This window comes from Oreochromis aureus, linkage group 9, assembly GCF_013358895.1.
Source record: "Oreochromis aureus strain Israel breed Guangdong linkage group 9, ZZ_aureus, whole genome shotgun sequence".
Taxonomy (NCBI): Eukaryota; Metazoa; Chordata; class Actinopteri; order Cichliformes; family Cichlidae; genus Oreochromis; species Oreochromis aureus.
In genome coordinates this window covers 26,376,118-26,394,943 of record NC_052950.1, presented here as the reverse complement: position 1 = coordinate 26,394,943, position 18,826 = coordinate 26,376,118, and the positions used below count along the sequence as shown (strand labels likewise).

Genomic DNA, 18,826 nt, shown 5'->3' with positions numbered 1-18,826 from the left:
TTGGACCCTTCTCCTTGAAGTGCTTTTGATTTGTAGTGACATTTCAATTTCCTCTTGTTATCCCGACCTGGTTTCTGCCGGGGCATCACAGCTAGTGCTCACTCTCAGACTGGACCACTCTGTTCCCAGTAGGTAGTTTTTCCCGGTCACTTTATGATGCTATGCTGCTGTAGAGGGGCTCAGGTGTAATGTCTGGTGGGTGCAGTCTGTCATTTGTGTGTCTCAAGCCCTTACTGTGCATCGAGGTTTAGGCTCTTTTGTGTTTAAACTGTGGTTGCCTGATGTTAGCAGTTATACATTATTCATGGTAATGTTAGTGATAAATTGAAGTAGTTTACACAAATTTCCAAGCTTAATATAGTCAACTAAAACTATGTGTGGGGGGAAAACATTTTTTTTTTTACATAACATAATACATTGGAGATGCATCTGTTAGAGGCCGAGGTGTCTTCATGACAGTATGTCATCTACAAAATTTAAGACTGAAGCGAATAAAAACAACTTGAACCTAAGTGTATAATATTTCGCATTATTCCGTCTATTGTTATTGTTAAACTGACATGTTGCCTGTAGTAAATATTAGGGATGCACTGATCCAACTATTCATTTCTGATCCCATACCAGTCTTAAGTAAACAAACTCTGCTTCTCACTGTGAGACTTTCTAATCCAACCTGCCATTGCTTTGCTGTTAACGTCCTCTATAACAAATATGCAGCAAAAAAAAAAGAGAAGTCATCGCCAGTAAAAACCAGGCACTCTGTCCATCTTCACAGGTCTGGAGTTGAGTGCACTGTTACTTTGTAGCTTGTACACTTCCAGTGTCTTTTATGATGCATTATCTCCTTCCGGCAACTCATACACTGCTGCTGATTTATTGTGTCGTAAACTGGATCAGCTATAGATGGGCTGTTGTCAAATATCCGATTGAGCTTTGTTTTACCAATAATTGATCATACTTACTGTGTGAGCTGATAAAGCTAAAGTTGGCAGGAGTGCAGTTGTAATACTAAAAACGTTAACTTCTTTGCTTTGATTCTCCTCATATTTTGCCTTTCTCTCTGTGTCCACCAGAAATGTGTTGCCAGACTTTGGCAGTGAGGTGATGGCAGAAGCACTGGCACAGCGGGCTCTGGTGAAGCCTGTTTACACCATCCCCATCATTCCTCTGTCCAGCAGTAACCAGTACAGACATCAGGACCACTTGGACATGAAGGACTACAAGAAAGTAAGGACATGTTCATCAGGAATCATACAAAAAAACCCACATTTCCCTCCTTTCAGCTCTGTGTGTGTGTGTGTGTGTGTGTGTGTGTGTGTGTGTGTGTGTGTGTGTGTGTGTGTGTGTGTGTGTGTGTGTGTGTGTGTGTGTGTGTGTGTGTGTGTGTGTGTGTGTGTGTGTGTGTGTGTGTGTGTGTGTGTGTGTGTGTGTGTGTGTGTGTGTGTGTGTGTGTGTGTGTGTTGAAACAGAATGGCAAGCAAACTATGGGAAATTGTATTGACTTTGAATTCGTCCTTTAGTTGAGTCGATTCACTCAAGCTGCTTAATGCTGTACTCCGTATTGACACACTGAGTCATACCAGACCTTGGCATTTTCATTCTGAAAGGGTGCATGGTTCGAAATGACAACTAGGTCTAAATCATTGAAAATAATTTCCCTTATGGACAAGAAACTGCAAATTTGTACTTAAATTTATTATAGTATAACTGTTCTTAACAACAACAGGGGCAAATGTTGGACAGTGTTTTACCACAATAAATATCCTGTTTATCCTTTAAATTTAATGAAATAAATCCAAACGTCCCTTTGTTTACATATTATAGTACTTAATTACTTGGCACAGTTGTGACCTCAGTGTCATCAGAACTTCATTAGCTCCAGTGTCCACCAGCTCTCCCCTTGCCCTGCAATGAGACACCCATTTCCCCTTCTTTTATCTTCTGCCTCCTCCTCTTCCCCTTTACCAGCTGGCTGACTTTTTGCTTTTATTTACACACGTTCATTTTCAGTTTAACTCTACCCCTCCTCCCTCGTCACTCCAACCCTTATTTCTTCCATTGATTAGGCACAGCAGTTCTTCACTGTAGTCTCCCTGCCTCTCTGTTTGCTTTGTCCCCAGAGTGTAAGGACTGAATGAAATCCTACTAATCCTAGCAGAAGTTGGACCGTGTTCAGACAGGGAGGGGTTGTCCCACTGGGGAAGTTGTGGGGTGAAAGGTGGCACGGGGTAGATTTAGGAGGGAGGGGGAGGACAGCCATCTGGCTAGGCAGCGGCATCTGGCACGTGCCGCCATCTGCATATCAATGCCTCTCTTTACTTGCTGTTGTTTCTGCACACACTCTAGGCGCCTGTGCGTAGACCACCAACACTCAATTACTGCCAGCAGTATTGTGTCGCGTATGAAAAAGTGTTCTTGAGTACACAGACTGCAGTATAAACGTGTTTTCATTTCCTTTCTCTCTTCACAGCCCGAGAAGACAGAGGCAGTTCGAACCAAAAGGAAATATGAAAAGAAACCCAAAATCCTGCCTCTGTCAGCGCCTCAACATTCAGGGCCCTCTGTGTTCAATCCCAAGGACCTTAACCAGTATGATTTCCCCAGCTCAGATGAAGAACCATTCTCACAGGTAACATTTGGTTCCAGCCCTCCTGTTGTGATGCGATTTCAGTGGGATTTTTACAGAGACTAATATTACACATGAACAAACATGGAACAGAAGTTGAAAGCAGTGTGACCTAGCTGATATTGTGTGTTCCATCTGTAAAAACCATGTTTGGCTAGTAATACATTTATTGTCCCTTTAGGAGGGCGTGAATTGAAGTCCCTAGCTTTTCCTTTACTTTTTTTGTGTCATGTAGATCCATTCAGGTTCCTCAGAGGCAGAAGAAGAGAATGACCCAGATGGCTGCTATGCGTTCAGGAGGAAGGCCGGCTGTCAGTACTACGCTGTGAGTGCCCTCCTGTGACTCCTGTGCTTCTATTTATAGTGCCAACAGCAGGCTGGCCAGTCTGGCTGCTCTCTCTTCCACACTCTACTGGACAGAACAATGCAATAATGAAATCACCTGTTTTATTTTCAACTTCTGTTTGTTCTCAGATCTAATTGTTTTTTGTTTGTTTGGGTTTTTTTTTTTCTCTCCCCTTTATCTTCCCTCAGTGTCGTCCAGACAAGAGTGGCAGCTGGCCCTGGGTAAGCCCGTTGGATGGTGGGCTCGGTGACCCACGCTTCCGCTACTGTCTGACCTCGCTGAACATCCCAAGGCGCTGCATAGGTTTGTCAAGGCGCCGTGTGGGCAGAGGCGGCAGGTGAGTTCAGTCTGGCTGTTTGTTACAGAGCCTTTGAGGTTCATGCATGCGTTGATCATTTGGGTAAATCAACCCGCCCCACCCCACTCCAACAAAAAAGAAAAACCAGTGTTATTTCTTTAATTATTTTTAGCACTTCATGTCTTGTTGCTGACATAAAGAACAATAAGGGTGACATGAAGGTATTACTATTCATGGTTTTCATGATGTACCAACTTCTCCAAATTCTGGAGATATTATTAAATATGAAATGTGTTTAGGAATTTTGCCAGTATCAAATGGAGCAGAGAAAATTGAGCCAAGTGTTAGCTGTCACTGCCAAGGTTGTTTACCATTCCAACTCTTTGGCAGGTTACCAGCGACCGTTTGGCAGGCACATTTTATTATAAATATCAAGCTGGCAGGTGAAATGAACATGACAGTCCCATTTTAGGATTTACCTGCCACTGTAGCATGTGTTTAGTTTAAAAAACAAAACTTAAATGTGTCCTGCAGCCTTTCCTGATATCTCCTCAGTATTTACACAGACAGTTAAATACACTGAGCTGGGTAGCAGCTTCCTCAGTGCCAGGTGTGAAAGAGACCAAACGGGGGTCACACAGTATCTGGTCCCCGGGCACACATGAGATAAGCAATGTTCTGTTTGTGTCTGCAGTGACCTTATCAACTTCCCCAAGGGCGATTGAAGGATTCCTTTAGCTCTGAATTGAAACATCTTTTCAGTATAATGTACTATGGTAATACTTGATCGTGTTAGGAAACATGGAAGTGGGTTAAGAATAGTGTGGCTGTGGGGTTCGTAATGTCAGTGACGGTTCATTTGTTTGCCTTTGTTGTTTTGTTTAACAGGATGTCTGTAGGTTGATAAAGGGTTTTTTTTGTTCTTTTTAAGATATTTATTAACAAACACTCTTTAAAACAATTTAACACCTTTAAAGTTGGAATGGTCTCAAATGTTTTCATTCACTTTTTAAAATACATTAAAAACACAAAGAACTGATTTGATTATGTTCAGTTTTAATGTGTTTTTTAACTGCAAGTTGGTCTTAAACTTCAAATAAAGTGTTATGTAAAAAAAGAAACTCTTAAAGTTAACTAAAACCTGTAAGACATATGTATAAATTGTAGTACTGTGCTACAGTGCATTATGTTTTGTGTTGTTTTCTGACATTTCAAGCACAATTTTAAATATTATAACATCTTAAACTGTCTCTGTATATTTTTTAATAGGGCTAGAACATGGCCTTGCACACTTTGAGTGATAAGGCTGTAGACTTCTAACAGAAGTTGTCTCCTTTTTTTGCTAAATTTTACCCAGCTGAACCTATGAAGTAATAAGCTAGACTTGTGTCATTACAAAAGTATTCTATTTTTCTCATGAAATAGCCCGCTATATGAGGTCCTCTCCATTGAACATTTTTGTTATTTGAATGGTAAACAGGGAAATGCTTCACTCAGTGCAGTCATTATCGTAGGACCTTGATGTTGTGCTGTTAATGACTAAAGCATGTTTTTCATGTAAACAGACCTTTAATGACTGGTAGTAAAAAGCTCACGTAACATGTTGATGTTTTAGGATCTTGTTGGACAGAGCGCACACAGATGTAGACAACATCTGCCAGAGCCTGGACTCTGACCCAGAGCCCGAACCACTCGCCTCACCACTTCCAAGCTCTCCGCTCCACAACTCCAACGCCAGTACCTCAGAAACCAATACCTCGGACCCAACCAGCTCCTCCCACCTTCCCCCATCTTCATCACCCCTGTCGTCATTAAAACCGAAGGACCTCAGCCAGATTCTTTTGAACATTAAATCTTGCCGCTGGAGGCACTTCAGACCACGGACGCTATCTCATCACCCTTTGGGTGGAGATTTGTCACGCAGAGGATTTAGGGATTTTAGTCGGACTGTGTCGGGACTAAACCGAACCCTGTCTGGAGGAGCCAGCGCCCAGAATCGCATTGGGCCAGCCACCACTCCTGTAAATGGTAAGTCACTTGTTTGTTCTGCCATGCTGGTTATTGTTTTTTAAGGGTTGGTGTACATTACTCGGTCACGCGTGCAGTTAAATAACATTAGTTGTCTACATGTCTATAAAAAAAGTATACTGAAAGGCTTCAATCACAAATGTGGGTCTCTCTGGGCAGCCTGTTTTCACTTTGTTTATTGTCATAGCTCTGAGTGGAAGATGGTAAAACACTGAATTGTGTGTTCGAAGAAATTGGTTCATCTGAGTAAAATATAAATTTGTAAGTTATTTAAACAATCTTTAATTGGAAATAGGTCAGCACATAAAATGTACAGGCAAATTCTGTTTTCGGAAATGTGTTGCTGGCATCAAATTTTTTTAAAAACAGTAAAATGTTGGTTTTGGAGCCTTGGTACCACTGAGCATCACCTCATCTTTAAACAGTGCTTGCTTGGAGAGCGCTGAAATGAGAAAACCAATTCTTCTAGTTTTGAAAGCAGAGTGTTATCAAATACTGGTGTAGATACAGTGCTATGCTGTTGTCCAACTTCATTACTGAAATTTTGGGCTGTGGAATAATAAAAGATCTCATGGGCCATTCAGTGTCCAGTTTTTATGCAGACAGAGTTTTCCTTTTAAACCCTAGTCTGGCTTAAAATGAACTAGGGCCTATTGGAGACTGCTGTACCTGTATGCATTGTTTTTCTTTGCATGGTAAACATTTCAGTTGCATTTAGTGATCCACTGTGTTCACTGACAGTGGTTTTCAGAGAGGTCCAGGAATTGATTTTTTTTACTACAGAACCTGCATTAGTTTCCTGCTTTGGCTGCTGCATCCAGAGATTTTTATTTTTATTTTTATTTTTTGGTGTGCATTACACAATTTTGTTTTTGATTTTTTTTTTGTTTGTTTGTTTGTTTATTTGTTTGTTTTGTTTTGGGGGGGGTTTGCCAATGATCAAACTTTTTTTTTTAAAGTGTTTTAAAGTTTTACACTATGTCCCAACAGTTCTATAAACACATTCTGTGCTCAAAAGAAGTTTATTATGGCATCAGGAGTGTGCAGCCACTGTTAGCTCCATGTCAAAACTATAAACACATCATTTTGTATTACACACACTTGCAGGAAGAAATACAGTTTTGTTTTAAGTTAATTTTACAGCTGCTTTAATTATGGGTGTTCAGCCATCTTCTAAGAATCCGGAGACTTGTTTGGAGTGAGGCTTGTAGAGCACCGCGCTGTACTTCATGATTGTGTCTTATCGTTTCTAGATTTTGTCAGTTTTCAGCTCATCTTGTGTTTACAAAAACACATCCTGCAAAATTGTTTTTCTGGGTTGCACTTGGAGCACTGCAGTTAAGTTTATCCACGCATAATGCAGCAATAATGCTGTTAGTTGGCATTTATTTTGTCATGTGAGCTGTGCAACATTTTGTGATGAGGCACCTTAAAGGTAGATTGCTCTGCTCATGCCTAGTAAAATCACAAACTTTCGAATTTCGTTCCCCCTTTCCATTTCATACATAAACTGGTATGTTCCCCTGGCTTTGGGGATTTACTTAGAACATGGCTTTTATAAACAGATTTGTGATATCCTGTGAAGTGAATCAATGCTGGAGATAGGAAAACAGGGTGATGATTTCAGAGGCTGGGTAACAATTTAAAGAGGATGTGAATTTATCAGAAGCCTGGCTTGACTTGGTTTACACTTATTTGTTTGACAGTACTGGCAAGTTAAAGAGGAAACTTATTGATTTTGTTGTGTAATGACAGAAATTAAGCACAGATGGAAGCCAGTTTTTCCTCCATGTCTTCTCAACATTTCGTCTGCCTTTACAAAAAAGGAAAGAAATGCGACTGCCATGTTACTTATTCACTATCACCAGTTCACTGTTTTGCTGTTCAGCCCTCACAGCTCCTGACAGTGCTTACATCTGTAAGGGATGCTGTAAAAGAGTACGGTCAACTCGGTCAGATACTCCACCTCTTTCTGTGATGGGACATTTTAGATAAGGAGCATGTAAAGTTTAGTCAGCTGAAAGCTGTGAGGAGCAGTGCAGTCCTCCAATACTTTGGTGTAGGAAATAAGTGGTTGTCTGGCAGCTGTGTCAGAGTTAGCTGACATGTAAGTAGGGCTGGGCGATATATCGAGTTTTTTAAAAATATCGATATATTTTTATACGAGATATAAGATGTGACAATATCCTTTATATCGATATAGTCTATGTTATGTTATAATTAGAGCTGGGCGATAAAACGATAACGATATGTATTGCGAAATAACTTTTTCTCGATAGAAAAATTAAACTATTGCGATAGGCCTCATCTCTCTTGCGCTCTTAAAAAAAAAAACAAAAAGAACAGCCAATCCAAATTAAGTAGCGCAGAGCCGAACCAATCACAGCCGCAGCGTCACGTCACGTGACTTGTTATGTACAGCACAAGTGCCAAGCCGCACGTGTGTATTTGTTTGGGAAGCAGCCAGCCGCGTGCCGCCGGGTAATGGAGGAAATGAGTGTGCTGACTAGAGAAAATCAACCGAGAGCGTGACCGAAGGTTATCGAAGAGAAAACAGATGATGGTTCCGATGCCGGAGAGCTTGTCGAACGGAAAGGCCACAGAAGTTTCGTAGTGTGAAGGTATTTCAGCTATTTCAATTCTGACAAAAAACAGAGTAGCGCGCACTGTAAATTGTGCTGAAAGCAAGTCTGGAAATACAATAAAGCGGTGCATGCTCAATCTCTGACTGAAAGCGCTAATTCGTCATTCGGCTTTTGTCAGACTAAAGTAACTGTTAAAACTGTTTGAAAAGCTAAGCTATACAACAAGGAGAGATTGAGAATTTCCTTTTAGTTCTCAGTTTATTTGATATTGACAAAAGTTAGTCAGTTTTGTCTGTTCTTCTGTAAAACAAACTAAGATTTATTTTTTTAGAATTAATATTTTGTTTCTAAGTGGAATTGACAATTTAGTGGTCTGTTTTGTTTGTTCTATTTTGAAACTTAAACGCTTTAGCGGCTGCCCTTTGTGTAGTTTGCAATATTTGCCTTTTTTTTATCTGAAAAAGTCTCATGTTCCTTAAGTACATCTACCCTGTTGAACTTATTATGGGAAATAAATATTTAAATCAAAACCAGCTGCTGATTATTTCAAATAGTTATTTGGCTTATATCATGATATATATTGTTATCGCCTGAAATGAAAAAAACATATCGTGATATGAAAAAATCTTATATCGCCCAGCTCTAGTTATAATTATACTTGTGGAGCTGGAAGTTTGCCTCTCTTTCGTCCACTTTTGTCTCTACGCAACGTTACTCGGCCTCGCCTCTCTCCTTCACTGAACACAACTCCCCCTCCTCCCCCATCGCTTCACCTGCAGGCAGCGACAAGATGGACACGGCAAATCTCCGTTAACGAGTTACTGGGCATCGCCCCGTGCGTGGGGCTGGACGCCGTCAATGTGTTAACGAGCTAACCACGCTAACGCTATGCAGCCCACAGGGGCTGCACAGCCTAAAATCCTTTCATTTTCTCAAAAGTTGACAGTGCGCCTTATGTATGAATTATGGTTGTGCTTGATGACCGCGAACCGATTTTATGTGGTACACGGCGCTCAGCAATACGTCAAAAAATGTTTTAGAACGACTTTGGCAAGCTATGGAGCTGCACCGCTTGATGGATTGTCAGAGCATTACAGCTACCGAGGAGCCTCGCGGAGTGATATGTACTGTGCTTCAACGTAATATTTACCGTACTGTGTGTATATAAGGACCATAAATGGCACCTGTTAAGAGACATGGTTACGAAGCGGATTTCAAACTCCAGGCTGTCAGTCACGCAGTAGAACTTGGGAATAGAGCAGCTGCGAAATCTGTCTGTCTTTGTTATTATGCTCAGCGTCTGTTAGTTTACATTTTGACTGCACAATTGTGAGCTCTTTGTTATGCACAAAAACAACATTGTTTTATTTTATTTATGGAGCATTATTATTTAATAAATGCTCATAATTTGAGTAATTTTTTCATGTACATCTACGCTGTATGTTAATAAAAGTGCCTGTGTGACATCTGGGACACAGCTTTGACTAAGAACTCTTTTTGTTCTTTATGGCTTTAAAAAAAAATATCGAGATATATATCTTATATCGCCATCCAGCTAATAAATATCGAGATATGAATTTTGGGTCATATCGCCCAGCCCTACATGTAAGCATTTAGCCCAAGCAGATTTGTTCATACATTAAGCGTCATACATTGCAAAAAATCCTCAGTTTAAGAGGAGACACAAATTCAAGCGGCTTGTGTGCTCATATTGTCGGTCACAAGCCTGGATAAATGGGAGTGTTGCGTCAGAAAGGGCATCCAGTGTAAAATCTGTGCCAAACTAAACATGTGGATCCATCTACTGTGGCTGCCCCTTAGTAAATAAAGAAAGCTGCTGAAAGTACCTTCTGTTTTCAGCAAAAGAGATGAAATGCATTATTGATTTTTTTTTTTTTTTTTTTTTTTTTTTTTTTTTTTTTTCTTAAGAACCAAATTTCTTTATATTTCAAATATAATTTTAATTAAAAATAAGTCTGGTATCCCCTGCAGGGTGTAGCCTCCCTCACCCTGTGACTGGGATAGGCTCCAGCTTCTTTGTGACCCTGAGTAGGTAGGATGAGTGGTTAAGAGGGAGTGAAATAAATAAATGGATAATATACAGATGTTGGGGAGGTGGGGCGCACAAGGTTATCTGGTAAGGAGCTGGTTCCTGACCAAGCAAGGGCATGAGGGCACCTGTTAGTCTAGCTGATCTATGAATCATTTTATTGACCCAAAATTAACTAAATAGTTGAGTTAGGGTTTTCAGAGAGGAGCAAAGACACACTACTTTATATGACAAATTTCCTAAAAAGCAAGTAGTGAAAATTTATACCAAAATTTCGGATTTTTTTTTTCTTTTTTTTAATTATTCAAAAACAAAATCTTATTTTTAATTAAAATGTCTTTTTTGCCCAGCCTTTGCTGCCACCTTTGAAAAGCTTGAAATGAAATGATGTTGATTGTACGCATGTCCACAGCATGGCGTCATGAGGTGGCAGTCATTTAATTGGACTGCCTGTAATTGATGGATATCTGAGAAGCTATTTAGCTCTCAGATCTCAGCATATTTAGATTTAGGAATTTCATGTTCTCCGCAGTGTTGCCAGAAAAAATTGATTCTAGCTGGGAGTGAAGATTTCTCTATTGCATCTTTTGGTTTTTAGATCTCTAAAATCAGAAATTATGGTTTGTAGTCAAATTTTATCAATACTGTAAACTACATTTTCTTGGGGGTTTTGTCTTCTCTTATTAAGCATTTGAGCTAATTTTTTCAAATCATTGAGCCATAGTTTAAACCTGGATAGAGATGTTGCTGTTTATAATGCAGTATAATACAAACTATGTATGAAAACATGAAATATGTCCCTGTTTGCTATTGTTATTCTTGTCCTAGCTTGACACCTTCTCGGTCACAGTGCAGTGTTGTACACTGTTGAGCTCTCCAACATGTGCAAGCTCACGAAGTGGCCATAAGCCCTGCTAGCATGAACCTTAAATCACTGTGCATATACAGGTTTGAAATGTACAGTCATGCCCCCGGAGCATAAACCATTGTGTGACTGTGTTTGAGAGGCCTTCAAACTGGTCTTTCTAGCTCGTTATACATTTTTCTGTACTTTGCACCCTGTGGCAACACGCCTACACCAACCAAACCTTTGGATCTTGCTCTCTAAAAGCCCCCCAAAGGAACTACATTTATATACATCTACAGAAAGCCAAGTCGTGTCTGTAACTGCTTGTATTAACAATCATTCTTGAATGATTTTGAAATAAATAAATGCTGCATGTATTTGTAATTTATTTTAAATTCATCCACCATGCCGGACCAGCAGATCGGGTTTACGAGCCGCCTACATTTTTCCTTTTGTCTGCTAAAAAGGCGGGAGTAGCTTGAATTCTAACAATATGGAATCATGTTTTAGTTACTTTATATAACATTATTAATAAAGTATCTAAAGGCTTTTAATGTAGTAAACTAAACACTATTTCCCTCTTTTGAGATCCCTGCAGGCTATCAGCAGCCAAAGAAATCAACCAGATTAAAAAATGACGCTAAACCCAACATCTGCTTAGAAATGTTTTCGTTTCAGCTTGTTCTTACTTCGACACCTTCTATGTAAAACAAAGTGTTGGTCGTTGGAAGCAGCTGAAAAGATCAGTTTTCTTCATCTTTAAGCATGTTGATAAAGGGCCGTTATTGGCGGTCCCTTTTTCTGACTGATGCTAGACATTTCAGAGCTTTAATCAGGGACTTTAAGAGAAACCACAGTCTTTAAATACAACTGTGGTATCCTGTTAAATTAACCATCTATTTAACTTTACAAATGAACTGATGGCTTTTGCTGCCTATCACCTATAGTTAGCTTTTTTAAAATTTGCCTTGTCTCCTTGCTGCTATCATAACGGTAGAAAACGGCTAATATGGCTCCCTTATTTGCACAAAGGTTGACAGAGCACATTGATCCACATGTTTAATTTGTCACTGATTTTTATGCCAGATGAGCTTGCTGTCGCAGCTCTCCCAATTACCTGAGCCTTTAACAGGCACCAGGAGTACACTAGCTTGTGACTCCCAGAAGCTGGGTGTGTTACTGTTGGGTAGCTGCTAAAAGTGGCTGCCTTTTAATGTATGCACCAGCCAGGGTTAACATTATGGATAACTGTTCATTACTTAAAAGGAGTTGAAACAGGAGGAGTAGTGACCTCTTGTGTTGTTCAGCATTGTAAAGGTGAACTACTGCAGTTGCTAGTGAAGGGGGACTGTGTGCCTGCCTGTTGGCAGCAGTGTTAGCTGAAGTTGTGTGTAAGCTGGAGGAGGCAAAGACAGCACTGTTGGTATCAATACTGTCACAAATGAGTAAATAATCCAATAGTAAGCATTTTCAGGATCAATTATTATCTGGGAATTGATTTAACAACCATAATCTGCTTGCTGACAGCTTGAGCACAAACCACACCCTTAACAGTCCTGCAGTCTTTACTGCTGTGTAGAAGCCAATCGGGCTCAACCTTATATGCTAATAATGTTGAGGCCTGCACCACCAGCATCACTTTCCTGCTGTTTTGCACACTGCTAAGCAAAGCTGCTATCTCCCAGTAACTTCAAATACTTCATTAACATGAAAATACTGAATACAAGAAATAATCCTCATTAGTAAGTGTTGCTTCAGCCAGTTTGCTTCACAAGTAAATTTGTAACTGCGATTGGAGGAGAAACAGTCACAGGTGGCCAATCAGCTCGCTCAATAAATTCTTTGCTGTCACATGGCCATGGGTTATGTGGAACCCTGTTTAAATGGGCTCAAACTTACTAGTGACTATTATCTTGTTTCAAAATTTTTCCAAATTTGAAATTCATGATTTCTGTGCAAAACATTAATTGCAGCTTCACTTCAACAGAATTTCTTGTATCACTTTGATGTATACTGTACCTGTAATTGAATGTGATAACTGGGATGGGGAAAATGAGTACAGTGATGTAACCTTTCAATTCCTTTTTTGATGGGGGTGTCAGCCCTTAATTCCAAGGAATGCTTAAGCAAAAAAGCACATTGCCACATCCTGTTTTTCACCCTTGCCTTTTATTTCACACACAGTGTTCACAGCTGAGCAGTACCAGCAGCACCAGGAGCAGCTGGCCCTCATGCAGAAACAGCAGCTGGAGCAGAGCGAACAGCAGCAGCAACAAGCCAACATTGTTCCTACAACTACCAACACACAGGTCAGTGTAGACAGACACTAACACCCTTTCTATACCTTTTTATTGTAGTAGACGCAGGTAGCCATCCAGTATTATGAAGGCAACGGGATTAGAAGGAGGAGGTGGTATTACCACAGAAGTGTAATATTCTGGCCAGAATTGCTGGGATGATTCTCAACACTTGTGTCATTCTCTGCAACCAAGTGGCACATTTAAAATGTGTTTTTCTGGCCAAGTAGTCAGAGTAAATGAGCCAGACTTCTCCCACTGATTTACAGCTGAAGGTCACTTCCCTCATCCTTAGGAAATGGGACACATCCTCATTCCCACGAGCAGCATTAATGCCCCTAGCTGCTTTGGCAGCAAAAGTGCTGAGCTCAGTTGTTTCAGCAGTTTCATACATTTTAACACAGGAGTCAAGCTTTTGGCACAGACCCACGTTTTTTTTTTTTTCTTCTACGTGTATCTGGTTTCCAGGCGCTCATATCCAAGACATTAGACCAGGCCAGCGCCCAGTTTGCTGCTTCAGCCCTCGTCACCACGGATCAGCTGCTGGCTTGTAAGTCCAAAGAGGACCCAGTACCAGTAGTCACGAGTGGAGTCAATGGGATCCTCCCAGGTGCAGGTGAGTGACTGAAATATGTAGTCGCAATGTGCATTTATCTGTATGTTAAAATGAGCATGAGCCAAAGATCTTAGGGACAATTTCCAGGATACATAATAGTTGGAGAGACCAATTTAAAATAATGTGTTTAGGGCTCAATTTTTGGAAATACTTGGTTTAGATTGCGCATTCATGTCACCTCAGAGGCTGCGGAGGAAAAACAAGCCCAAAAAAGGCAAACGACAACAACAACAAAAAATAACGCTGCCAACAGCCTCACAATTACCATAGTGTTGCATCAGCACCTCTGACGGTGTCAACAAACCTAACATAAGCTTCAGAGAGATGGAAGTTATTGCAGCACTGTTGGTTAGGATTGCATTAGATTGTGCAGGTGCACCTCTGATCTAAAATGGTATTTTGTCATTGCACAGGGAACTTTATAGCTCCAGGTTTGTGTGCCTGCCTGACCACATTAGCTGTTATCATTTGCATTCATGAGACCTTTTCTTCATCCACCAGGTGTTTTCAAAGGTTTGCACCTATCCAGCACAACAGCAGCCCATCACCAGACCAACCAGACGACGCACACTACCACCACCGCAGCCCCCACTTTCCTCCAACCTTCCTCCAACTCAGCCACCCCTTCGCCCGCAAATGCCGTCCCCACCTCCCTCAACTCCAACCCCGGCGCTCATGCAGCAGCGGCACTGGGGCTCCTGGGGTGCAGCGCTGCCAGTGCCACCCCTGCCACCACTCAGGTCCTCCTCGGGAACAACATCTGTCTGGGCGTGCCGTCGGCCGCCAGCCTGGCTGCACGCCACATCCCCCGGACCCTTGGCAATGTGCCACCCTCTGCCTTAAAGCTGTCCACCACCACCAACTTGCAGATGCCCAAAGTATCTGGAGCAACATCCATGGACATGAGCTCCAGGTGAGGCTTTGCTCAGCATTTCTAATGTGTGGCAGGTAAATATAAGTTATTTTTTTTTACTAATCTTTATTGTTAAGCTTAAGTGAACTGGGATAATGCTGAGTAAGCATGAAATTGCTAAGTTCCGTTATATGTGATGTACTTATGCAGTGCCCTATAAGAAGCATTGGACAAATGTCCCACATTACACGCAGGCCTCCATAAAGAAAGATACACTTGTTGAAGATGATCACTGTGTGAGATTGTGGCAGTCATGTATGGGTGTGGGTTGCTGTCATGTGTAAACGGAAAACTGAGGCCAAAAAAAAATCAATTAAAATACAACCACATCCAGCTATCTTTATGAGAACCATTTTTAGTTTTGTGATTAAATTTAGTCAAAGTTCAGCATCTTTTTTCACAAAATTTCAAAACCCTGATTAAGTGCTAACACTTGAAGAAAAGAAGGTTTAGGTCAGGGCAGTGGCTCTCGAGCTTTTTTGCCATGCTCTGCTTCAGAAGCCAAACATTTTTACGTCCCACCCCAACAAATTATTTCCTCATTCAAGCTGCGTTTTATCTACCCCCCCAAAAAAAAAAAAACCTCAGTGCAGTAGTATGTCATGTTTAATTCCCCAAGAAATTTTTCTCCATTCAATTTTTTGTCATCCCCCATCTGTTGGTGCCTCAAAGCTTGAGAACTCCTGGGTTAGGGTAAGGGTTTATCTCAACATGCTCATGCTCAGTTCTTTTTAGCCCCCATGAAAGAGGTTTTGACTTTCCATTCAGGGGAATATAATTTTGTTCAGGACGTGAAGTGACATTAACAGGCTCCTTACCTTAACTGCATATTGACTAATGAGGCTTGCATGTGTCCAGTCATCCCCAATACCCAAGAAAATACCAGTGTTTCCCCAGTCAGTGCTGGGGAAACACTGGTAACAGAGCCCAGAGAATCTTTAGCCAAAATATGAGAATTGCTGATCTAAATATGATCAGACAGACAGCTGGACAGAGACTTCTTGAAATATTAGGCAGATTTGGCACTCAGAGGTTTCATATTGGTTCAATCTGAGTAAAACTCGCTGCTGATCACTACATAGATGACAGTTGGTTACTTTTGTAATATCAGTCAGCAGTATTCGTTGCTTCAGCTCAAAACCCGAGTCAGAGTTACAATTTCTTAAATCTTTTTTCCCCCTGTTGTTTATTGGCATAGTTGCCACATCACTTCCTTCGGTCCTGCCTGTACACACCCTTTCAGAGTTCAAGGTTTTCAGCATCATTACTCTTTGCAGCATTGCTTTCTGTTAGTTTTGTTGTTGTTGTTGTTTTGACTGACTTCACACTGTCACGATCTTTAATTAGTTTACAGCAGAACCAAAGCTGCCCAAAACACAACATAAACCTACCTGAATTGAAGAAACATAAACATGCATAGAGGAAGAGATATTTTGATATGTATTCATTCAGTCATCACATATTACACAGACTGTACAAAACAACTCACAAGAGACTTTATTGTAAGATTGTCAGTGTTGCAGAACTCTCAGATTAACTTTTATATCATGTTTGTTTCGAGATAAGCGCTAAAGCTTTTGCATTACGAGACACAATCCCTGGTTTAAGTAGTCAGCTGGACCTGGCAGATATGACCAAAATAACTGCCAGCAAGCCACAAGCGACACATAAAGTCTGTGAGAGAAAAGTTTGGAGAACAGCAGGGATTAATGTTTTTTTTGTCTCCACAGGGAAAATCACGATGAAGAGAAGCCAGCACTGAACAATATAGCAGACAACACAGTGGCCATGGAGGTGACGTAGTAGTGGTGCAGCGAAGAGTCCGCTCTTTAGGTGCTGTGCATCGTAGCATCGGGAATGCAAAAGGGACGGCAGGACTCGGACTCGCAGACGGGACGTGTGGCCGCGGCCGCTCGCTTGCAATTCTCATCTCTCTCATACTTTTTTAAACCTTTTTTTTTTCTTCCCTTTTGGTTTTTTTGTTACTGTTAAAAGTAAAATATTGACACCTGTAAATTATGAATATGGCAAAGTTAGTATCTGTACAGTAACTACATATTTGTAATATCCTCCCCACCACCCAGTGTATATATACTACTTGAATACAGAACTGTCCATTTGTGATGTTTTGCACTTGGGAGTCAAAGGAAAAAAAAAAGTGAGCCAAGTAACTTGTGGCGAGTGTGAGAGACGTGCGAGTTGTATAGAGAAGAGTTTTATTACATCATGTGCATGGTGCGGAGCCTGCTGTTTTTATCTATTTATTGTGCTGTGTTTACAGTTTCTTTGTTTTGTTTTTTTAATTTTTTTGTTTTGTTTATTTTTTTGTTTTGTTTTGTTTTTTTTATTTGTACACTGTACCTTTGTTGGTTCCTGTGCTGTAGTAAATGTTAGGTAGCTACGGACTCCTGGGTATTTTTGTATATTGTGAACACAAAGCAGGTCTCACCCCCCCTACAAACACACACATATACACACATACACACACAGATTTATTTTGGTTCCCCGTGCTTCTCTCTGTGGATCGTGTTAAAATCAGTGGTGACATACATACAGACCTGGAGGCCAGGAGAAGTGGGCGGAGGAGGTGGTTGAAGAGGAGGTGGTGTGGTTCCCTCATGGAGAGGCACTCCTCTCTTCAGGGGGCTTCCATTAACATTATCCCAATTACAAGTAACAAAACAGGGATGAAGTCTCTTCCCAGAAGCTTCTGCCGCTTCTGATTTAAGCACTATTGTATTTTCTTTCTTTCTTTGATGGTTTTGATGAATATCAATGCTGCTTTTATATTTTATTTGTTCTTTATGGGATTGTCCTTCATTTTCATGCAAGCGGAGTCCCCCGTTTTTATATTTGTTTTATCCCACAAACATTTTTATGTAAAAGAAAATCAGTTATTTTTGTATTTTTGTTTTTTTTTTCCTCTCTTGTGGTAAACTTGATTGTAAGCTCTTTGTTATTTTTAAAGACTTCATTCTTTTGTTTGTTTGTGACTTGTTCATGCATAGGTGATAAGGGAGGTGAATGGACAGTAATCGCTGTACGTGTTTCATCATTCCAGTTTTTAATAACAAAAAAATGCTAATGAAGGGGCAGAGAGTTGTGAGAAAGCATCAGTTCTCTCCTCTCTTCCTCTTTTTCTTCAAGTTCTTTTTTGTTTATTTCTTTTTTTCTTTGTTTGTTTGTTTTTCTTTGAAAAAAGAATCTCCAGACGGCTGCAAGGCCAAAAACCACAAGTATTGGGTGCCTTCCTTTGGGGAATTTTATGTTCTCTCTTCTATGAAGAGTTAGGCACAAAGGCAGCATTACTTAGTAGTGCTTCTCGTCTTTGTCAGAATCTGAATGCCCAGTCCAATGGCAGGATATATCCTTGAGGTTTACTTGTCCCACCTGGAGGCTGAAAAGACTAAAAAAATGTGACAAAACTCTCACTAAAATAAGACAATAAAGCCCAGGGCATTAAATGTGATTTGTTCAGACCCTTCTTTTATATTTGTGTCTGTGTGGGTGTTTTCAAGGTTGCCAAACTGTAGAGATAATACAAGTGAGGTTAACTTGGGTTTATCTGCGAGTTTACTTGTACATGGTCAGAAATGTAAGGGGTATACTTAGGCACCCACTATCAGGTCAAAAAAAAATTGTGACACTGAATTCCTCAAGCAGTTTCACTGGTATTTACATCGGAAGTCTTACCGAACTGTATGTGTAAATTACACATATATGAATGTCATAAAAAATGTAGGCTATTAGTAGTTTGATATTTAAGCTCTGGCTATATAAGGCAGCCACGCCAATGTTTTACCCATGTTTTAAATAAAGTTTTTGGGTTAAAATTTAAGTCAAATTACTAAAACTGACTTGGATCTTTCAAAAGTACTTAGTACTCTGTTGCATGTAAGGAAAGATTGAAAGCTCTCATAAGTGTGATTCTTTACATTTTAGTTGTGAGATGGAGCAGTGCCCTTAATTTCTTTATTTTTGTTTGTGGTTATTAGTTGGCTTAAACAAATTCTGAAGGTCTTTCAAAGTTTTTCTGTGGACGTTGGCTACTTTTTCACTCATTTCAGTCCAGTTTTTGTACTTGAGGGTTTTTGTTTGTTTGTTTTGCTAAGCTATTTAATGCAAACCTATGAATCAGGTGCCTTTTTATGGTCATAAGTGAAAGGATGAACCAGTGTCTACATAAAAGAACCAGTTTTAGATTGTAATCCTTAGCCTGC

At 40.4% G+C, this 18,826-nt stretch overlaps 1 protein-coding gene across 4 annotated transcripts in view; it reads left to right on the top strand.

Annotated features, from left to right (window-relative positions):
* Positions 1 to 18,075, top strand: part of LOC116324426 (enhancer of polycomb homolog 1-like) — a 34,879-nt gene extending 16,804 nt beyond the window's left edge. For 3 of the 4 annotated variants that reach the window (XM_031745015.2, XM_031745014.2, XM_031745012.2), the window contains 9 exons: positions 1,074 to 1,227; positions 2,471 to 2,629; positions 2,862 to 2,951; positions 3,161 to 3,309; positions 4,886 to 5,298; positions 12,965 to 13,089; positions 13,546 to 13,693; positions 14,195 to 14,606; positions 16,337 to 18,075. In XM_031745015.2, the coding sequence (XP_031600875.1) occupies positions 1,074 to 1,227; positions 2,471 to 2,629; positions 2,862 to 2,951; positions 3,161 to 3,309; positions 4,886 to 5,298; positions 12,965 to 13,089; positions 13,546 to 13,693; positions 14,195 to 14,606; positions 16,337 to 16,409 (1,723 nt within the window). In that variant the 3' untranslated portion in view covers positions 16,410 to 18,075. Of the gene's footprint in view, positions 1 to 1,073; positions 1,228 to 2,470; positions 2,630 to 2,861; positions 2,952 to 3,160; positions 3,310 to 4,885; positions 5,299 to 12,964; positions 13,090 to 13,545; positions 13,694 to 14,194; positions 14,642 to 16,336 lie in introns of all 4 variants that reach the window. The other variant, XM_031745013.2, reaches the window with a different exon arrangement.
* The last annotated feature ends 751 nt before the right edge of the window (positions 18,076 to 18,826 follow it).